This window comes from Ascidiella aspersa, chromosome 6, assembly GCF_963924565.1.
Source record: "Ascidiella aspersa chromosome 6, kaAscAspe10.2, whole genome shotgun sequence".
Classification (NCBI taxonomy): Eukaryota; Metazoa; Chordata; class Ascidiacea; order Phlebobranchia; family Ascidiidae; genus Ascidiella; species Ascidiella aspersa.
In genome coordinates, this window is record NC_139452.1 from 8,472,686 (window position 1) to 8,493,732 (window position 21,047).

Below are 21,047 nucleotides of genomic sequence, written 5' to 3' on the forward strand. Positions count from 1 at the left end.
AAACATAATTTCTTATTTTTATTCAAATGGGTAGACCTTAAAAAGATAATATAAACATTTTAAAACTGTTTAAGTAGCTATGAAGTGTCGACGCTTTACATACATAAAGGTTTGACGCATTTGTAGAAGTCTGCATAATTGTCTGTCGCATGTTTGGATATTTTATCTTTAGTCATTATTGTATAATTTAATAACTGTTGATTCTGGCGTTAGCCCAATGTTAAGTTTGTGACAACAACTTGCTATCATAAGAATAGCCAATTTGCAACACTGGTGTATTTCGACGTGTCCAATAACTTGTTTCGAAATGACGTGGTATATAAAAACTTTCGTCTTTGATATTATACATATATCGAATTATAATTGTCATGTAAAAGCATTTTGGTTATTTTGCTAATAAGTTTAACTGTATTAGTTGTATAAACAAACACTCTCTTAAAAATATAAGTTCAACTTATCGATGTTTTCAGTGAAGATTAGTCATTTTTCATCGGGCTATTTTTCGAGCTGCTTGTCCTACCTACACACACAATTCTTGAACAAGTTTAGCAGTCCGTATAAACACAATATACAACATGCAAAAACAGCTTTTTCATTTTCAAGTGTAATTTGTCTTTAATGATCACATTCTTTGCTTCTTTTTGATGATATGATATACTTGCGTTACGGTCCTGAAATGACAGGACCAAACTGCGATCCTAAAATACTTAAAATATCTGAAAAAGACAAAAAGAAAGGAATTAACAAAAACTTGCGATAGGTTTTGGCACATTGTTTTTAAATTTATTCAACTTTTGTTTGTGAAAAGACAAGCTTCGAACGTATCAGTTAAGCATTTATGCTCAAAGTATTTCCTTAAATTATAAAATTTAAACAAAAAAGTGATATTTAAATTATGTGACAATATAACTTACTTACTATACTATTATAAGTGGACTTGGTATAGCATTACGATTTATAAGTAATGTTATAATGAAAATTAAAAATTGGCTTAGCGATACTATATTTAAAGGTTTGAATTATGGCCTATTTGTTTTTGCCAAAAAAAGTGTTACAAGGGAGAATCGAAAATAAATGTATTGGCATTGTAAAGCGTTTTGGCGTTAGTGAACAACCATTGTAGAAAGGGCAAATAAACTTTAGGTCTAGCTGTTTAAACGTTCAAGTAATAAGCCATGCATATATAAAACGCAGCTATTGAAACTGAAAAACTGTTTTGCTAATTGCATCATGCTCCGATGGTGTCCACGAACTTTAAACCGGTATATTTTATATAAAATAATAATAATAATAATAATAACTTACTGCTGAACGCTGGGTTGTCCGTGCATTTCTTGCACTCTGCACACGTGGCACTCAGCTCACCCACCGAGGGACAGGTGGCGCACGTCTGGTGATTATTGAAGCAAGCCATAAGCTGGGGTACGGCAGAAATAGGAAAAATAACTCTGATCGTAAAAATTGTTTTGATAACGTCGCTCTGGCTCAGTACGGTAGGGGTCACGGCCTGGACGGGGCTCGGGTCGTCTGGCTCCGTGGGGTGGGGAGTTCGGGGACTTTCCCCACCTGGGTACCCAGGGCTTTCGTACTCCCCCTCAAGACCGCCTTCATGTGGGCCTGCGTTGAGAAATTTGAATTTTTGAGATAATTTGAGTTAACCAATTTCGAGTGATTTTTTTTACTTTAAGTATTAATTTATTTTGAAGCTAGAAAAGGTTCGTCATTTGTATTGATGCAAGTCGAAGTTACGCCATTTGCGTAAAATTACAAGTCAAGTCAAAGTCAAGTATTTCGCATCAAAATAAAGCTATACAAGCTATTAAATTAGCAACTCGTCAAATGCTAGGAAATATATTGATTAATATTAAACAACAAAAATGTAACATTGAGCCAGAAAACTCTCAGCAAAATTAAAGTTAAAAGCTAACTAAATTTTATTGATTTTGTTATAATTTAATTCTCACTAAGTCAAGTTATTGGTCCGACAGTTTTGACTTAAGTTATATAAAATAGTGACTCAAGTACAGTATTACCTTGAGTCATTACAAAACTGGCGTATTTCATTCAGATTTTATCGGTTGTTATCATTTTAACGCTTCAAACAATACGCTTGTTGATTTCTAAAAGATATCAAAACTCTTAAAAATGCAATTTTGCTGCTAAAAAATGGGTAAATACATTACCCAAACAATCATGTGTTTGTTAAAATTTTGCCGACATGCGTAGATGTAAATACAAATAGCTCATATAATATTGGTTTAATCACTAAAGTGCTGAACAACACTTCGGAGAAACAGTTAGTGTACACTTTAAGAGAAACTGCTACTAATTGGCGCGTCATTGATCCACTTAATTTAAAAAACATAAACAAACGTGCAGCAAAGAATGTAAAAATCCTTTAAATCCATATTAGATAGGCGTCTGTTTTACATCGCCTGTAATGCTCGATATATAGCATTAGTTGTGGCCAAGCCGCAGTTCGCGAGTCGCATATGAGTCTTTTAAGTTTAGGTTGTGTTTCAGTTTATAAGACAAAAAATATAAACAAACGAACAGCAAATAAGTAATACTGACCTCGATCAGGTAATCAATTCTCCATGCACACTCCACATGAATCCTGTTTGGCCTCCTCCGCATCTGTGAGGTCAGGACACTCGTCACAATCCCCTCTTGCATCCAAAATGCAATCAACGGTATTGGTGTCCTTGCCTTTTTCATACTCTCCTGGTGACCGACAAAAGTGTGTCAAAACTTTTCCGAATGACTTTTACGATAGCTTTGTTAAATTATTTCCAATTGTTTTTGAGTGTAATCGCCAGAAGTTTCAAATAACACTTTTACAAAATTTACTATTTTGTTTAAAAATTATCAATTGTTAGCTCATGCAACAATGGTATTTATAGTATAATCTCTGACTCTGACTCCTGGGCCGAAACATGCCTTTATTGGTGATTTTTGTGACAATAACGAATCAATTGAGAGTGTATACTAAGTGATTTTTGTATTTTGAAATAGAGTAAACATTACTGTCTCGTGACTATTATCGATGCTGTTCTCAATTATTCTTACGAGCAAAATGGGTCTTTCAGGTAAAAACTGTTTGCAAATCGCTGCTTATAGGTTGTTGTACCACGCCTGATTATATGGAGTACAAAAATGGTTGCTAAACTTTCTTCGGAAAGCAAAATGTATTTTTACGGAGGGACTTTTTATTTATATCACCTTGGAATGAAAGTAAGATATAAAAACACTAACCGCATTCCTCCCTAATACAAGATCTGCAGGCACTGCCGGTTGCTTTTATTTGCTTCTTGACCTCTTTTAGACTGGTGCAGTTGTCAGCAGCCACGCAACTCTTAAAGCAGTCGCGCAGAGCTTCGTTATCTCCATCTTGCGAGCTTTCCTGGCTGTGTCCTAGTAAAATCAAGAAGAAATATGCACAGAATTCTCGCACTTAACGCAGCAATACGATAAAGTGTTTAAATCTGTATTATTGTTAGGTTGCTGTGTTGCATCGCCTGCTATGCTCGACATATAGCAGGGGTGGCTAAATCGCCGCTTGCGGCTTTTCAACCAATTTTATGCGGCTTTTACGTTTAGGTTGTATTTGAGTTATATCAAGGATGTCTGTTGTCAATTTTCGTGTGTTTTTATTACTATTTTAAATACTAAAATGCAAAAATGTATGCCGCTTAGCGTGAAACTTTTCGTCGTAGCCTATACTTAGAAAAATATTAGAAGTTAGAAATCTTGCCGGCACAAATATGTCGTGCGTTTATGGCCAAATAGCAATTTGCTAACTTATATAAGGGACGATTTTTTCTCTTCCTACCCATGAATATTTTGGCCTTTTTTACGTTACATATTAGTGCGCGATACTTATATATGTAGTCACATTATTCTCTTCCCTTCAAAGAAAATTACAAATCCGCTCCTGCACTGTTCCTCTTTATTTTATAGTCTTCTGGCGTTATTTAATAAGTCGTTAATGGCGAAACAAAATTCTCTTATGTTGGCCTACACATATTTTTGGTTGGCAACATTTATTACGAATTTAGCTTACTAAAGATATGCTTGTAAATGAAGAGAAATAGGTGGATATCAATTTTAGCCAATGTAAAAGGTGTTACTTATTTCGGTTGACTCAACGAATGGTAGTTAATACTTATGAAACATCTGTCCATTTAGAAAAAAATTTTACCTGGTACTTCTGGCGTTCCTAGGTTTTTTGGGGTTTGGGGAGTTTCTGAATCTGTGGTAAAATCTCCGGAGTCTGTGGTAGAATAAGGAAAATTAGTAGGCTATATGTGGTAACCTTCAAAATAAACAAAATTTTACTGTGACATTTAAATTCCTTGCCGGGTCGATTAAACAAAAAGTAATAAGAATTTAATTATTAGGAACACTTGCGTATTAAAAAGTCTTCAGTTAGACGATGGCGATTTAATCGACCTATATGGCCTTCTCATTTATTTATTTTCTGTCATACTATACCGATATAAGTGTCTGTTACAAAATCATAGCTAGGATGAAACGCTATGGTAACCATGAAAAGGGGAGGCTTTTTGCGGTACTTCAAATAACGATAATGGTGCAAAACGACACTTTCTAACAGTGTTGAAAATCAGTTACATTTAAAGCGTAACAGTCTACCTTGGAAGAACGGACAATTTGCCATGCACACGTCACACGACTCCATCTTGTCTTCTTCCTCATCAGTGACGTCAGGACACTCGTGACAATCCTCTTTTGCGTCCCAGATGCAAACCACGATATCGGTTTTGTTGCTCGTTTCGTACGAACCTGGTTGTTAGAGCGAAATTGTCAGAAAGCGACGCTTTTAATGTTTACAAATACAGTTTTTTAGTTTATTTCCTTGTTTTCCTTTTCTATAGCAAAATTACCGTTCGTTTAGCCTATTACCGTCCTCTAACAGGTCAAAGTAACTCATTAAAGAGAACCACCTGAACGCTACACTGCATACTGCAAAAGTACACTCCACTGCATACCAAAATTGGATAAGAGGCTAAAAAGTCAGTTGGTGAATAAATTGCCTTATTTAAGATACAACATTGCCAAACGGGCTTTTACAGGCAAAGTAAAAGCAGAGAAATCTAAATGAGTGTCCATATAGAATATTAGTTATATTGATACCCTTGTATAATTTCTAATATATATACGGGAGACCATGGGAAACACCCAATAAACCCAGGAGAGTAGCTTTTTGCTCAACCGAGTAAAGTGGATTTTCGGAAAATGTCTAAATAAATTATGTAACATTTTGGTTAGGTCCAAGCAATGCATTTATTAGCCTTTTTAAATGTAATGTTTACGGGACAAGTCATGTTTGGTCTGCAAGTATATGGTCGTGAGATTAATTTCATTTTGGTATATTTATTTCTATAAACACCTCTATGTTGCGAGATATTAACACTCGATAAAACCTGAACATATATTACACGTTTTAACGCTTTATATGTCAAGATAGTGACTGATGCACGCCAGCTCATTAGCCCTATATTAGGGTTGCTCAAAAAACACTTTTTTGTCAAATATTAGTAGGGACCCCCTGTAATTGTTTGGTTGTGTCTAAAAAACCCACAAAACAAATCTGAGCACGTTTCGTTCTGTATTAACCGTGCCACGTCAAATTGAAAATTTAGATTTTGGCTAAAATTGTTGAAAAAAATAAATTATCCTCCCCCTAAAATTTTTTTATTACTTTTTTGCATTGCTTTGCAATTGAATAGCTATAAACAGACCTGTTTTACAGTAAAAGAGTGAGTAGTCATGGCATAAACGTCACATTTAAATAACATTTGTCAGGCTGTTTCATACGAAAAATGGCTCTTTAGCACGTTTTTATGAACTTCAGATAAGTAATTGATATAATTGTGTGAAGACTAAATGCACTTTTTTATTGATTTGATGTCATGTGTGCTGCATCTATTTTATTTTAAATTTTAAGCCATTTTTCGTATGAAACAGCCTAACAAATGTTGTTGAAATGTAAAATTTATACCATGACTATTCACTTTTTTTACTGTAAAACAGGTTTATTTATAGCTATTCAATTACAAAGCAATGCAAAAACAGTAAAAAACGGGGAAGGATAATTTATTTTTTTCAACAATTTTAGCCTAAATATGAATTTTCAAATTGGCGTAGGTCAATACTGAACCAAACGTGCCCAAATTTTTTCTTTTTTTTTGACGAAACCTAACAATTACAGGGGGTTCCCACTGAAAATTGACAAAAAAGTGTTTTTTTAAACAACCCTACCCTATATACTATATTGTCAAGGTTGAAACTAACCACATTCTTCCTCAATGCAAGCTCTGCAATCACTACTGGTTGCTTTTATTTGCCTTCTGACTTCCTTCAGATCGGTGCAGTTTTCAGCAGCCACGCAACCCTTGAAGCAATCGCGCAACGTTTTCTCGTCTGGTTCGTTGAGCGTTTCGTGTTGATCTCCTTCTAAAAATAAAAAAATGTACCATAAACTAAAGCACTATAACCAAAAAAGATCGGTTGCGGAGATGGCCACTTAGTGGTGGGAGTATAATCGCTTAAGTTAATGTATAGACTTGCCTTAAATCTTTCGAATAATTTACTTTTTTAGCATTTCAAAATACAGGTGTTTTTGTTTAATGATGTTTGGTAATATTTGAAAAGCTTTTCATCTATGTTTCTGCTGGTGGAACAGTGATGGCTACGTTTTACGCTACTGTTCGTTGCTTGTCAATCGCTCGAAATCGGACAAGTGTATACAAATTTTCCTAAGAATTATAGGACCTAAGTTAGCATTTTGGATTTTTTTAAATGACTTAACTTGGACTTGACATGCTATGAAACTGATTTGGAAAAGTTACAACCAAATCTTTTTTTTAATTGGGTCGCAAACAGCCTGAAGGTCAAGGGTAGACCCATAACTGTTAATATTGCCAATCGCAGGCCGGATTTAAAGCTTTGTGTCGAACTTACTAATTTTATTTAAATATATTAAAACAAAAAATCTTTAACACTTTTTCAAATAAAGTTTAATGAGATTTGTAAAATAGTTGTTCAGTTTAAAATGTTAACCAAATTCAGTTGAATTGGCATCCCTCAACAGTTTAATCTAATCTTGATTGGGGAATATACTGCAGGCCGAAAATATTAACCCCGCTGACCGTAGTTGCCGACCACTAATTTTAGGCTGTTCGGTTGGTTATGCGTATTTAATAAAGTTCTAACTTGAATAGAGTTTATCACCTGGCGTTCCTGGCGTTTCTGGCGTATAAGGCGATCCCGGAGATCCTGGAGATCCAGAGTCCGTCATGGAGCCGCTTTGTGCTGAACAAGGTCATGATGAAATATGAGTAATTCTAGTTTTTTGGGGCTGAAGAATTATTCGCTCCAAAGGCAAATTATAAACTACACAGGCCCAGCGATAATAGGTTGAAAAAACTAGCAATTGACTCATGAATTATACGATTTGCCAGATGTTTTTCAGCTTAGTCTAACTTTTAAAATCGTTGACCGCAGTGTTACTTTTGCAGGGTTAACTTTCTTTATATTTATAGGCTATATGTGGATTCAATGGTTTAGTATAGTTAACCATGTAAAGCTGACATCACGTGTATGTCTTACACTTACAATAGCAATCATATGAAAAAACAGAGCAAATTGTTGGGATTAAAAGATAAAGTCGACATAAGCCGGAAATTTGCACAGTGGATCCTTCAAAAGACATAATACTCGAAAAACGCTTTGGGATTGTTAAAACCTTTTCGAAAAACACGAAAAAACAAAAAATTTACTTCTTAAATTGCTTTACTTAACTCTATACCAAACTTTGCAAAAACTCAACGAAAACCGTTTCCGTTGAACTGCCAATAACCAATTCGAACAAAAAATAGTACAGCTCTGCTGAAATGACGGATGACTTAACTTCAACTTACATTGGCCGGAACATTTCGACAAGCAGGACTCACAACTCAACATCCGTGCCTCGTCTACTTCGGTAATTTGGCAGGAAACGCAGACGTTCCTCGCGTTCCTCACACAAGTCAATCGTGTGGCCTTGTTCACATATTGGTCGACGGCCCCTGCAAAATCGGTATCAATTTTACATACATTTAAATCCTGCCGACAGTACAGTTATAGGGAAGAAATCGCATATCATTTTAGCACACTTTTAGGGAGTAGATTAAATATCATGATAGTACAATTTAAGGAAGTAGATTAAATATCATTAAAGCACATTTTTAGGAAGTAGATCGCAGATCACTAACACTTTTATTGAAAAGTAGTACAATAATAGGGGAGGAAGTATTTGCACCAGCCTTTTGTTAAAAAAATTGCCATTGTTCAACAGATATTTTTTTGCATGAATTGGTGTCTTCGACAAATAGGCGAACTGAACACCCGTTACCGAATTACAAAAAGGTGAAAAAAATAAATTAATAAAAATATTTACATGGGATAAATAGCCTGGCCTAATAAAATACCTGACAAATGTGCTTAATAAGCAAAGCAAACTTAAAAAAAAAAGATTCTTGACAACATACTTATACAAAATGTGTAGTGAAAGTTAATATTGTTAAGAAAATTAAGTAAAATAAAGCAACTCTTCACTTGCATTTTACTTAATTGACATGCTTTCGCACATACAACGTATTCACATTTCAATCCAACCTTTATTGTAGGGTTTCTCAACCTTTTATGGTTGCGGCAACCCTCAGAAATAACAAATAGACTGCGGAACTCCTACAAGATTTTTCCGTAGGTAATTCACTATAATAGCACTATAAACGCAACTGAACAACACACATCAACTCTACATAATGTAGGAAGTTATAATTAAATTTATTCCACTTTATCTTACACAAAAAGTTGTAAAAGAGCACAAATCAGGTTCGTGACGATTGCCAAATATGTCGCGGCGCCCTTGAGCATTAGAAATGGCCCCCCAGGGTGCCGGAGAGCCATGGCTTAAGTTTATTGAAGAATACAACACTAATGCAAAGCGTCATACCGCATTTGGCCTCTATGCAAGTCTGACACGTAGCGCCTGATGACATCATCCTGCGGTGTATCTCCTCTTTCGACATGCACTTGCCGGGACCCACGCACTTCCTCTGGCAACCCCTTGGGTCCTGGGGCTCTTGGGCGACGATGGGACCAGCCTGGACTGGGGATGAAAAGGAAGCGAGATTTAACCTGTGGCTCATTTTTATCTTTGGCAGACTGATGATCTTCGAACGAACTTAATATGCTAAAACACGTCTATTCCCTCCCTTTTAGTGCGACACCTGGTCAGAGAAAGGCCGAAAACAACATAGTGTTTGTAGAATTATTGTTAAATAAAACAGTAATGAATTCAATTAAATAATATGCATTTGTCTTTCCGATGTTTGTATTATAACGATTTGTCCATGACCACTTTAAGACTCTATTGAGGCGCTTTTTAAATGTCCATGAATTTATTGTCGTGTTTAAAGTATTTTATCTTTAGTGGAATAAGGTTTCAAGATTTTATGAGACATTCAACCTACTTTACGTATAAAATATGTTACGGAACAAGCAGATGTTCAAACAACGAGTCCGACTAATTATATTAACTTCCCAAAACCCTATATATCTATAAATTTAAGTCAGTGCAAAGAAACTCACCAAACGCTATCGCGGAGAGAAGGGCAATAACTAGGACTCCAATCTTCATAATGTTTTGACAGTTTGCAACAAACTTGTTCTTTTTCCACTAGCCACTGTTGCACAGTGGGAGACAGGTCGCTTAGCCTTTACTTATATACTTCTAAACTCACTGCGTCACGGTAAAGCACTCGAAACGAATTTGCTCAAAACGTTACCGAAAATAAGTAGCATGACTTGCCTTCCGGCGAAAAAAGCATGCAAGACGAAATTTAGAGGCAATTTGATGGCAGTTTTTTTGTTAGAGTTTTCGAGTAAACAGTATTTCTTTTGGTAGAGGTTGATGCAGAAAATTTCCACAAGATCTTTCGGGATTTCCGACAGCGTGAAATTTAGCGGCGATACAACTGGTGTGCGACCCTTAAGAAGTTGTCAACTCATTGCTCAGAGCGCAAATCTTTTTATTGGAATAACATTTCGATTATGGTCGTCCTGCTGCACTGTGTGATTTATGGGTGAACGTATATTTTTGGTAGTTGTGTAGCCCGAAAACACACCTCTAGAGTGTTGCGGCCAGGGGCGTATTCAGGTTGGGGCATTAGACCATGCTGCTCTTTCTTTGTTTTCAAATTTTACTATGTAAATACAATTTTTTTCGATATTTTCAGAACACTAGAGTGCTCACAAGAATTGTGTTATGACGTCAGTCATGAAGATCTTTGTGACGTCATCCCTAAATATTTTCTTGACCCCTCAGACAAAAAAAATGGATCGGCCATTGTTTGAGACGTATGTATTTATTTTTTGATTTTGATTTTTTATCTTCCATAGCCATATGTATAGAACTTGGGCAAGGTATGTTGGAATATTGCATGCATTTAACAAATATTTTTTTACAATCGAACGAGATTATTTTTTATAGTATTGTATGTTAAATCTGGCTAAATTAGTTGAAACACATTTCTATCGATAAAAGGACTAATCGTTATCTCAAGATGTGTATCTCGAATCCACGAAGGTGTAACGTGCAATGAGCATAGCATAATTACTTGACAGAACCTAACCGACACAAATCAATTAAATGTGGATTGGAAATTTTTTATGAGTTGCCTTAATACTGACATAGCTAGGCTTGAATACGCGGCTGAACGTTAATCTGTTTTTAAGATAAAACATTTATTTTTTTTCGCTTAGACACATCAACTGCAAGCTACAATTTCGCCATTATTTCGACACAAAAACGGGAGTGTAGAGATTAGATTTATATCTCCAGCTGACGATAAAAAGAATTTCCCTGTTTTTCTTGAATAAAGAAGTAACGTATTTGGCCGGGTGTCACTATCGTATTACCGATTCAATATACGTCAACAACAGTGTTGTTTCGAAATTCTTTTTCCGATTTGCATCTACAAAAATGTCGAAACACAAAATAAAATATTGCAATTCACATTGGTTCTTTGCAGGTTTTTTGCAGTTTCCTGGCGGGAAAAAGAGATCGTGATTTTTTGTTTCAAAAAGTAAAACACTATGGGAAATGCTTTTCTTCTTTAAATTAAACTATTACTTGGCTTTGCCCGTGGCGGACAAACATGCAGGTAAACTGTAATATTAGTGATACGAGTTTTCGTCCCCATTGTTACCATTCTTCAGGGTAGTTCAGCGGTTCAGTTGATTTGCAAAATTTCCACTGCAAAATAAATTATCTATCTTGTGTTTCATTAGCAAATCGTATCGCGCTCGTTTTGCTTTACGTAATTAAATTATAAAAGTATCATTTCTTATTTTTGTTTAAATGGTTAGACCTTAAAAAGAGAATATAGATACATTTTAAAACTGTCTAAGCAGCTATGAAGTGTCGACGCTTTACATACATAAAGGTTTGACGCATTTGTAGAAGTCTGCATAATTATCTGTCATATATTATCTTTAGTCATTATATTTTATAATTTAACAACTGTTGATTCTGGTGTTAGTCCATGATTAAGGTTGTGACAATAACCTGTTTGCATAAGATTGGCAATTTGTAACACTGGTGTATTTCGACGTGTCCAACAACATGTTTCGAAATGACGTGGTAAATGAAAGCTTTCGTCTTTAATACATATATCGAATTGTTATGTAAAACCATTTGGGTTATTTTGCTAATAGATTTAACTGTATAAAGTTATATACACAAACACCCTCTTAAAAATTCTAAGTTAAACTTATCGATGTTTCAGTAAAAAATAGTTATTTTTATCGGCTTATTTTTCAAGCTGCTTATCCTACACACACAATTCTTGAATACGTTTAAAAGTCCGTATTAACACAATATATAGTTCTCAAATACTGGATTTGTATTTTCAAGTGGAATACGTCTTTAATGATAACATTCTTTGCTTCTTTGCGATGATATGATTTACTTGCGGTACGGTCCTGGTATTACAGGACCAAATTGCGATCCAAAAATAAGAAGAATTTCTGAAAAAGGAAAATAACGGATTCAACAAAACTTTTAAAAGGCTTTTCCACTTTGTTTCAAAACTATTCAACTTTTGTTTGTAAAAATACTATCGTGGAACGTATCAGTAGAGCAATCGTAGTTCAAGGTGTTTCGTTAAATTACGAACTTTAAACAAACAACTGATTATTAAATTAATCCAAACAAAACTTACTACCACTATTATATCTGGGCTTGGCAAAGAATTGCGATTTATAATTAAGTGTTATTGAGAAGATTTGAACAATTTTTTTGTTTTTGCCAAAATGATTGTTACAAGAAAAAATCGGAATAAATATATTGAAATGTAAAGCGTTTTGGCGTTGCTGAGAACTCGAAGTAAAAAGGCTAAATGCAATTTAGGTCAGGTTGTTTAAACGTTCAAGTAATAAGCCACACATATATAAAACGCTGCTATTAATATTGAAAAACAGTTTTATACTCTTTACAACATGCTTCAATGGTGGCTCCGAACCTCAAAATGGTATATTTTACGAGCACAAAAATAACGACTCACTGCTAAACGCTGGGTTGTCCGTGCATTTCTTGCACTCTGCACACGTGGCACTCAGCTCACCCACCGAGGGACAGGCGGCGCACTGCTGCTGCTTAGTGACGCAAGCCATAAGCTGGGTTAGGAAGTCGCTCTGGCTTAGAACAGTCGGGGTCACGGGACTCGGGTCTGTCGGTTCACTGGGGTGGGGGGTTCGGGGAATTTCCCCACCTGGGTACCCCGGGCCTTCGTACTCCCCCTCGAGGCCGCCTTCATGTGGGCCTGCGTTGAGAAATTTAAATTTTTTGAGGTCATTTGAGTTCACCAATTCCGAGTGATTTTTTTTACTTTTAGTATTAATTCATTTTAAAGCTAGAAAAGGTTCGTCATTTGTATTTATGCAAGTCAACGTTAAGTCATTTGCGAAAAACATACCTATTAAATTAGTAACTCGTCCAATGCTAGGAAATATATTGATTAATATTATTAAACAAAAATAAATATTAATCCAGCAAAACTCTTAGCAAAATTAAAGTTGAAAAACTAACTAAATTCGATCGAAATTTATTTATAATTTGATTCTCACTAAGTCAAGTTATTTGTCCGACAGTCTTTACTTAAGTCATGTAAAATAGTGACTCAAGTACATTTCTAAAAGATATCAAAACCCTTAAAAATGCAATTTTCTGATAAAAAAATTGCGGTAAATACATTACTCAAACAATCATGTGTTTATTAAAATTTTGCCGACATGCGTAGATGTAAATACAAATAGCTCATATAATATTGGTTTAATCACTAAAGTGCTGAACAACACTTCAGAGAAACAATTGGTGTACTTTTAAAGAAACTGCTACTCATTGGCGCGGCATTTATTCACTTAATTTAAAAAAATATAAATAAACGTGCAGCATAGAAAGTAAAAATGTTTCAAATCTATATTATTGTTAGGCTGCTGTGCTACATAGCCTGTAATGCTCTACATACAGCATCAGTGGTGGCCAAACCGCGGCTCGCGCACCGCATGCGGCTTTTAGGTTTAGGTTGTGTTTCCGTTTATAAGAAAAAATATCAACGAACGCGCAGCAAAGAAATCATACCAACCTTGGTCGGGCAAGCAATTCTCCATGCACACGCCACATGAATTGTGTTTGGCCTCCTCCTCATCTGTGAGGTCAGGACACTCGTCACATTCCCCCCTGGCATCCAAAATGCACACAACGGTATTGATGTCCTTGCCATTTTCGTACTCTCCTGGTGACCGACAAAAAGTGTCAAAACTTTGCCAAATGACTGTACTATAGATTTGTTAGGTTGTTGTCAAATGTTTTTAAGTGTGGTCGCCAGAAGTCTCCAAGTGCCACTTTCATAAATACGAGTTTTATTGACAATACGAATCAATTGTCAGTGTACACTAAGTGATTTTTGTATTTGAATTATATAGAGACAGTTTTCAAAGTTATTATTTCATGCCTGATTAGTGGAGTCAAGTTAATTTTAGACAAAAATGGCTGTTAAACGTATTTTGGAAAAAGTTGCACAAAGTATATTTGTTACAGGGGGACTCATTTATTTCACCTATTTGAACTAAGTAATCAAACGAATCCTTATATAGGTGTAAATAAATTATTAAGGGGCGCTTTATTAAAAAGTTATTGGAAGGGTAAAGTCAATTAGCCAAAATACCCTTAAACATATTAAGTAGTTGTGCATTATCTTCAGAAAGAAATAAATATCTAAAAAAAAACACTAACCGCATTCCTCCTTAATACAAGATCTGCAAGCACTGCCGGTTGCTTTTATTTGCTTCTTGACTTCCTTCAGACTGGTGCAGTTATTAGTAGCCACGCAACCCTTGAAGCAATCGCCTAGAGCTTTGTTATCTCCTTCTTCCGAGCTTGCCTGGTTGCGTCCTTGCGAAATAAAGACAAAATGTGCTCAGCAAATTCTCGCAATTTAACGCAGCAATACGGTAAATGTTTCAAATCTAGCAGGGGTGGCTAAAAACACCGTTCACGGCTCTTCAACCAGTTTTATGTGGCTTTTCGTTTAGGCTGTATTTGAGTTATATTAAGGATGTCTAATGTCAATTTTCGTGTTTTTTTATTACTATTTTAAGTACTAAAGTCCGAAAATGTATGCCAGTGCGCGCGAGCGCGTCGTCGCTTTGCTACCATACGGAACAAAATTACGAAAGCCACTCCTGTCCTGATCCTCTACATTTTTTTTAAGCGTCAGATTTTAGAATCTTTTACAGCCTTCTGGCATTTATTTGAGAAGTTGTTCAGTGCGATTAAAAATTCGTATCCATTTAAAGCTGATATATTTTTAATTTTTCCAATGTAAAATAAATCTCGTCGTCCGACAACATACACGTTAAAATAGTGGAGCCCGTTCTGATAAATGATTATTACTGGAGACGAACGGTAGGGTGCTTTTATGTCTATTCAAAAAAAAAAAATACACGCGTATTTCGGTGCATGAGTCATTGCATGTGCACGCAAAAACGCAACCAATGGTGATTTATACGTATTTAAAGAAAATGTTACCTGGCACTTCTGGCATTCCTGGGGTTTTTGGGGTTTTGGGAGTTTCTGAGTTTGTGGTAGAACCTCCTTGTGCTGTAATGTTTTGATATATTAAATAAGGGTAAATTAGAAGGCTACGAAGACTAATATAAAAACCATCAAATGAAACAAAACTTTATTTTTTTCTATGTAATTTAAGTTCCTTGCCGGTTCAAATAAACAAAAAGTAAGAAGAACTTAACTATTAGGGACACCTGTTCATAGTAAGGAATTGCAACCAATAGCTCTTTACATATGTAAAAGCAAGTTGTTCGAGGTTGTGCCAAGATATGCGACCATTTGACAGCCAAGTTTGTTTTTTACACTTTTTTACGGTACCTTATATCATAAGCAATTTTTTTTACACGATGAACGGTCTGTTTTAGCTTCAAAAAGCAGAAACCAAATATGTCGGGAATATGGACATCATCATAATAAAGACGTTTCGATACGCACTTGGAGCTCAACTGATGTTGGTGCAAATGCGGAACGAAAAGTCTTGATTAAGACGATGGCGATTTACCATTAATTTTAAATTCTGTCGTGTTTCCAATAAAAAGATCTGTTACAGTTACGATAATAAGCTATGACAACCATGTAAAAGGGAGAAGGCATTTTGCGGTACTTCCAAAAACGGTAATGATGCAAAACGACACTTTCTAATGATGTTAAAAATCAGTTGCATTTAAAGCGTAACAGTCTACCTTGAAAGAGCGGACAGTTGCCCATACACATGTTACACGACTCCTGTTTGGCTTCCTCCTCATCTGTGACGTCAGGACACTCGTGACAATCCTCTTTGGCGTCCCAGATGCAAACCACGATATCGGTCCTGTTGCTTGTTTCGTATGAACCTGGTTATCAGAGCGAAATTGTCAAAAAGCGCCCTTGATGTGCAGACATGCGTTTTTTAGTTTGGTTGCTTGCTTTCCTTCTTTATAGTAAAATTAAAGTTTTTTTGGACTATTGTCGTATAAAGTTTCCTCTAAGAGTTAAAAGTAACTCAATCCAGAGAACCACCTAAACACTACACTATACTGCAAAAATGAACTAAACTGCATACCGTATTATTGCATATAAGGCAAAAAAATAAGTTGGACTATAAATCAATAAATTTAAAGTGAATTTCCAGCAAAGGTCCAAAAAAATTAGGTAAAATTTTGTTCAGGTCAAAACAATGAATTTATTCCACTGCCAAATGCAATGTTTGTGGAACAAGTCATGATTGGTCTGCAAGTATATGGTCGTTAGATTAAAATAAATTTGATATATTACTTTTTAAAAGTCTCTATGTCGCGTGATATACGTTCAATAAAAAACTGAACACACGTTTCAACACTCTGAATGTCAACATAGTGACTGTTGCCCACCAGTTTATTTGCCATGTAGATTATATTGTCAAGTTTAAAACTAACCGCACTCTTCCTTGATGCAAGATCTACAGGCACTACTGGTGGCTTTTATTTGCTTCCGGACTTCTTTCAGACTGGTGCAGTTTTCAGCAGTCACGCAACCCTTGAAGCAGTCGCGCAATGTTTTCTCGTCTGGTTCGTTGAGCCTTTCGTGTTGACCGCCTTATAAAAAAAATAAAACTGTAAGCTTAACGACCGCTGTACTCTACCCTAAGGCAGTATAACAACAAAGATTGGTGGCGCAGCTGCCACGTTATTTAGTTAGGGGTGTAATCGCTTGAGTCAATGATGATTTGACTTAGGTCTTTAGGACAAATGACTTGTTCGTGATTTAAAAAAAATGTATTCATTTAACAAATTTAGATAATATTTGGTAACAACAGTTTGATTGCTACGTGGTAATATTTTGGTAGTTTACTAATTAATCTCTCAAAATCGGACACGTTTACAAATTTTCCAACGACTTACTACCTAATTAACATTTTATTTTAATTCAAATGGCTTGATTTGGACTTGACATGTTACGAGAATGACTTGGACTGGGACTTAAATCATTTAATAATTTCAATGGCACCCGACAACATTTCAATTGGATCTTATTTTCATTGGGGCAATATACTGCAGGCCGACAGAATATTAACGCTGCGGGATGTAAATTGTTGAACACTAGTTTCATGCTGTTCGCTTGATTATGTGTAGTTAATAAAGTTCTACTTGGAATCGAGTTTACCACCTGGCGTTCCTGGCGTGTCAGGCGTTTCAGGTGATCCTGGTGATCCAGAGTCCGTCATGGAACCGCTTTGTGCTGAAAGAGGACATGATGAAATATGAGTAATTCAAGATCTCTTTAGGCTGAAAAACTATTCGAAATTAAAGCTACCCAGGTTCAGCGATAAAACTAGCACCGTTGGCTGATGCATCAAACGTTTTGCCAAATGTTTTTTGCTTAGTCTATATCTCAAAATCGTTTACCAGTGTTACTTTTTCAGGGCTAATTTTCAATATGTATACTTATGTGGATCCCTTGGTTTAATAGCTAACCACATAAAGCTGAGAAACATCATGTGGATATCTTTCTAACACTTACAATAGCAATCAAACGAAAAAACAGAGCAAATTGTTGGCATTTAAGATAAAGTCTGACATAAGCCAGAAATTTGCACAGTGTATCCTTTCAAAGATAATACTAGAAAAAAAACGCTTAAGAATTTTTAAAAGTTTTCGAAAGACACGAAAAAAAGCTAGTTTCACTTCTCAAACCGCTTTACTTAACTCTATATACCAAAAAAGGTTTAACTGCCACTCACCTTGGCCGGGACATTTCGACAAGCAGGACTCACAACTCAACATCCGTGCCTCATCTGCTTCGGTAATTTGGCAGGAAACGCAGACGTTCCTCGCGTTTCTCACACAAGGCAATCGTGTGGCCTTGTTCATATACTGGTCCACGGCCCCTGCAAAATCGGTACCCGTTTTACGTAATACACGTTTACATAATTCCAGTAGGCATTACACTTGTGGGGAGCCGATCGCAGATCACTATAGCACAATTTTAAGGAGGAGATCGTAGATTATTATAGTACGGTAATCTTTAGGGAGGATATTACAGATCAGTTATACACTATTGATGAGGAGATAAGTAGGCCTAGTACAATTTTAGGGGAGGAAGTATTTGCGCCAGCCTATTGTTACAAAAATCGCCTTTGTTCAACACAGCGTTGTTATTTGCATGAATTTGTGTCTTCGAAAAATAGGCTAACCGAACACCCGTTAATACCGTTTCTCAAGAAGGGTAAAAAATATAAATTAAAGAAATTATTTTACATAGAATAAATAACCTGGCTTAATATAACCTGACGAATGTGCCTAATAAGCAATGCAAACTTCGAATAATAGCGATTCTTGACAATATAAGCAAAATGTGTAATAAAAGTTAATCAGGTTAAGAAAATAATGTAAAATGTGAAATGGTTTATGAAAGCAACTTTTCACATTTTGCGTTTTAGTTAATTGACATGCTTTCGCGCATAGACCGTATTCACATTTAATTCCATCCTTTATTGTAGTGTTTCTCAACCTTTTATGGTTGCGGCACCCCTCAGAAATGAAAAGTACATTGCGGCACCATTACGACATTTTTCCGTAGGTAATTCACTATAATGACACAATAAACGGAACTGAAACAACACACATCAACTCTACATAATGTAGGAAGTTATAATTGGATATGTTCCACTCTAATCTTACACAAAAAGTTGTTAGAGTTGAGCAAAAATCAGATTCTTGAAGATTGCTAAATATGCCGCTGCACCCCGGTTCAGAACCACTGCTTTAGTGTATTGTTAGTGAGAAGAATGCAACACCGAATGCAAAGTCTCCATACCGCATTTCGCTTCTATGCAAGTCTGACACGTAGCGCCTGATGACGTCATCCTGCGGCGTACCTCCTCATTCGACATGCACTTGCCGGGACCCATGCACTTCCTCCGGCAGCCCCTTGGGTCCTGGGGCTCTTGGCCGCCGACGGGACCAGCCTGGACTGGGGATGAAAAGAAAGTGAAATTTAAACTGTGGGACATTTTTATCTTACGACAGATTAAGCTTCGAACGAACTTAATAATCTAAAACACGGCCATTTGTTTCCGTGAGGTGCGACACCGGGCCAGAAATGCCGTTAAGTTTATAAGCAACATAGCGTTTGGCGTAACACAACTAGAATTATTGTTAAATAAAACAAATGAATGCAATAGAATAATATGTGTTTGTTTTTACGATTTTTGCATTATAACGAGCTATCCATGACCTCTTCAAGACTCTATTGAGGCGATTTTTAAATGTCAATGAATTTATCATCGTGTAAAAAGTATTTTATTTTTAGTTACGATTTGTGAGACATTCAGTCTACTTTACGAATACAATATGTTACTGCAAATAATCCAACAGTGATTTGTAGAGGCAAAAGAGTATCCGACTAATTATGTTAAGTTATCAAAATATATTTTACCTATTGTCAGTGCAATATATATTAAGCAACTCACCAAACGCTACCGCGGAGAGAAGGGCTATTAATAGGATTCCAATCTTCATGATGTTCTTGCAGTTAACGAAAAACTCGTTGTATTTCGCATTAACAACTGTTGCAAAGTGGGAAACAGGTCGCTTAGCCCTCACTTATATACTCCCAAGCTTACTGCGTCATGGCAAAGCGCACGTGACGAATTTGCTTGAAACGTGCCCGGAATAAATAGCCTGACTTGCCTTCCGGCGAAAAAAGCATGCAAGCCGAAATTTAGAGGCAATTTGACGGAAAATTTTCTGAAAGGGTTTTTCGAGTAAACAGTAATTCTTTTGGCAAAGGTTAAGTTTTCTCCCACACGACTTTTTCCCCACGATCGTTTGGGATTTCCAAAAGCGTGAAATTTAGCGGCGGTGAAACACCTCATGTGTGGTCCTTGAGATGTTGTCAACTCATTGGTCGGAACATAAATCTTTCTTTGGGAATACTATTTTGATTTTGGTCGTCGTGTTGCACCGTGTGATTCATCAATGAACTTATATCAGAGATAGTTGTGTAGCACGACAAACACACCTGTAGGAGTGTTGTGGCCCGGGAAGGATCCCAGGTGGGTCATCAGGCCATGTCCTCCAAAAAAAAAAGATTTCGTATTTTACTATATGTAAATACGAGAACTACAATGTTTTAAAGAATTGTTTTTATAGCGTGATGCCACGACGAAACTTTGTGACGTCATCACTCATAATTTTTATGGCCCCTTAAACAAAAATCCTTGATACGCCCCCTGGTTAGGACCGATGAATTGATTCATTCATTTTAAATTCTTATTTTTCATAGCGATATACATAGTAAGCTACTTAGGAAAGGTGTATTGCAATAATATAGGGTGTCAGTAAATATACAATTTGTTCAGAATCGAACGTGATTATTTTTATAGTATTTAAAATCCATTTAAATCAGTGAAACGAGTGGAACACAATTTTACAGTTTAAACGACTAACGCTTATCTTAAAATATGCCTGTCTGTCCACGAAGATGTAACGTGCAATGAGTAACAATAATTACTGGACTGAACCTAACCGTGGAAACAAATTAAATGTGGATTGGGAATTTTTGATGATTTGCCTTAATAATAACATCGCCAGTCACTGCGGCTTAAGCATGCGGCTGAACGCTATTCTGGTTGTGAGATTAAATCATCGGTTTATGCCGCGAGCACTCCGACACATCAACTGCAAGCTTCAATTTCGCCATTATTTTGCCACAAAAAGGGGTGTGTGGAGATTAGATTTATATCTCCAGCCATCGACAAGAAGAATTTCCCTGTTTTCCCTGAATAAAGAAGTAAAGTGTTTACCAGGCGGCAGAGTCGTATTACCGGTTTATCATGCTTAAACTACGATTTTCTTTCAAAATTCCTCTTATAAGTGCTTTTCAATTTGCA

General features: G+C 36.1%; 1 protein-coding gene and 1 long non-coding RNA gene across 3 annotated transcripts; both read right to left on the reverse strand.

The window, feature by feature from the left end:
- Positions 1-109: 109 nt before the first annotated feature.
- LOC146139510 (uncharacterized) lies at positions 110-6,473 on the reverse strand. Of its 2 annotated transcripts, XR_014501299.1 has the most exons (6): positions 6,316-6,473; positions 4,202-4,803; positions 3,256-3,414; positions 2,575-2,724; positions 1,306-1,617; positions 110-716 (listed from the first exon to the last, which is right to left on the reverse strand). It is a non-coding gene; the product is annotated as an uncharacterized LOC146139510 (long non-coding RNA). The 2 variants fall into 2 exon arrangements; XR_014501300.1 differs by lacking the exons at positions 4,202-4,803; positions 6,316-6,473 and having other exon boundaries at positions 3,256-4,119.
- A 5,478-nt stretch (positions 6,474-11,951) lies between these two features.
- LOC146139511 (uncharacterized) lies at positions 11,952-19,787 on the reverse strand. Its single transcript, XM_083391753.1, has 10 exons — positions 19,626-19,787; positions 18,971-19,126; positions 17,895-18,041; positions 17,321-17,392; positions 16,591-16,749; positions 15,880-16,029; positions 15,158-15,229; positions 14,363-14,521; positions 13,713-13,862; positions 11,952-12,890 (listed from the first exon to the last, which is right to left on the reverse strand). The coding sequence occupies exons 1-10, from the start codon at positions 19,672-19,674 to the stop codon at positions 12,607-12,609; spliced, it is 1,398 nt and encodes a 465-aa protein (XP_083247879.1). The 5' UTR covers positions 19,675-19,787; the 3' UTR covers positions 11,952-12,606.
- Positions 19,788-21,047: the final 1,260 nt, after the last annotated feature.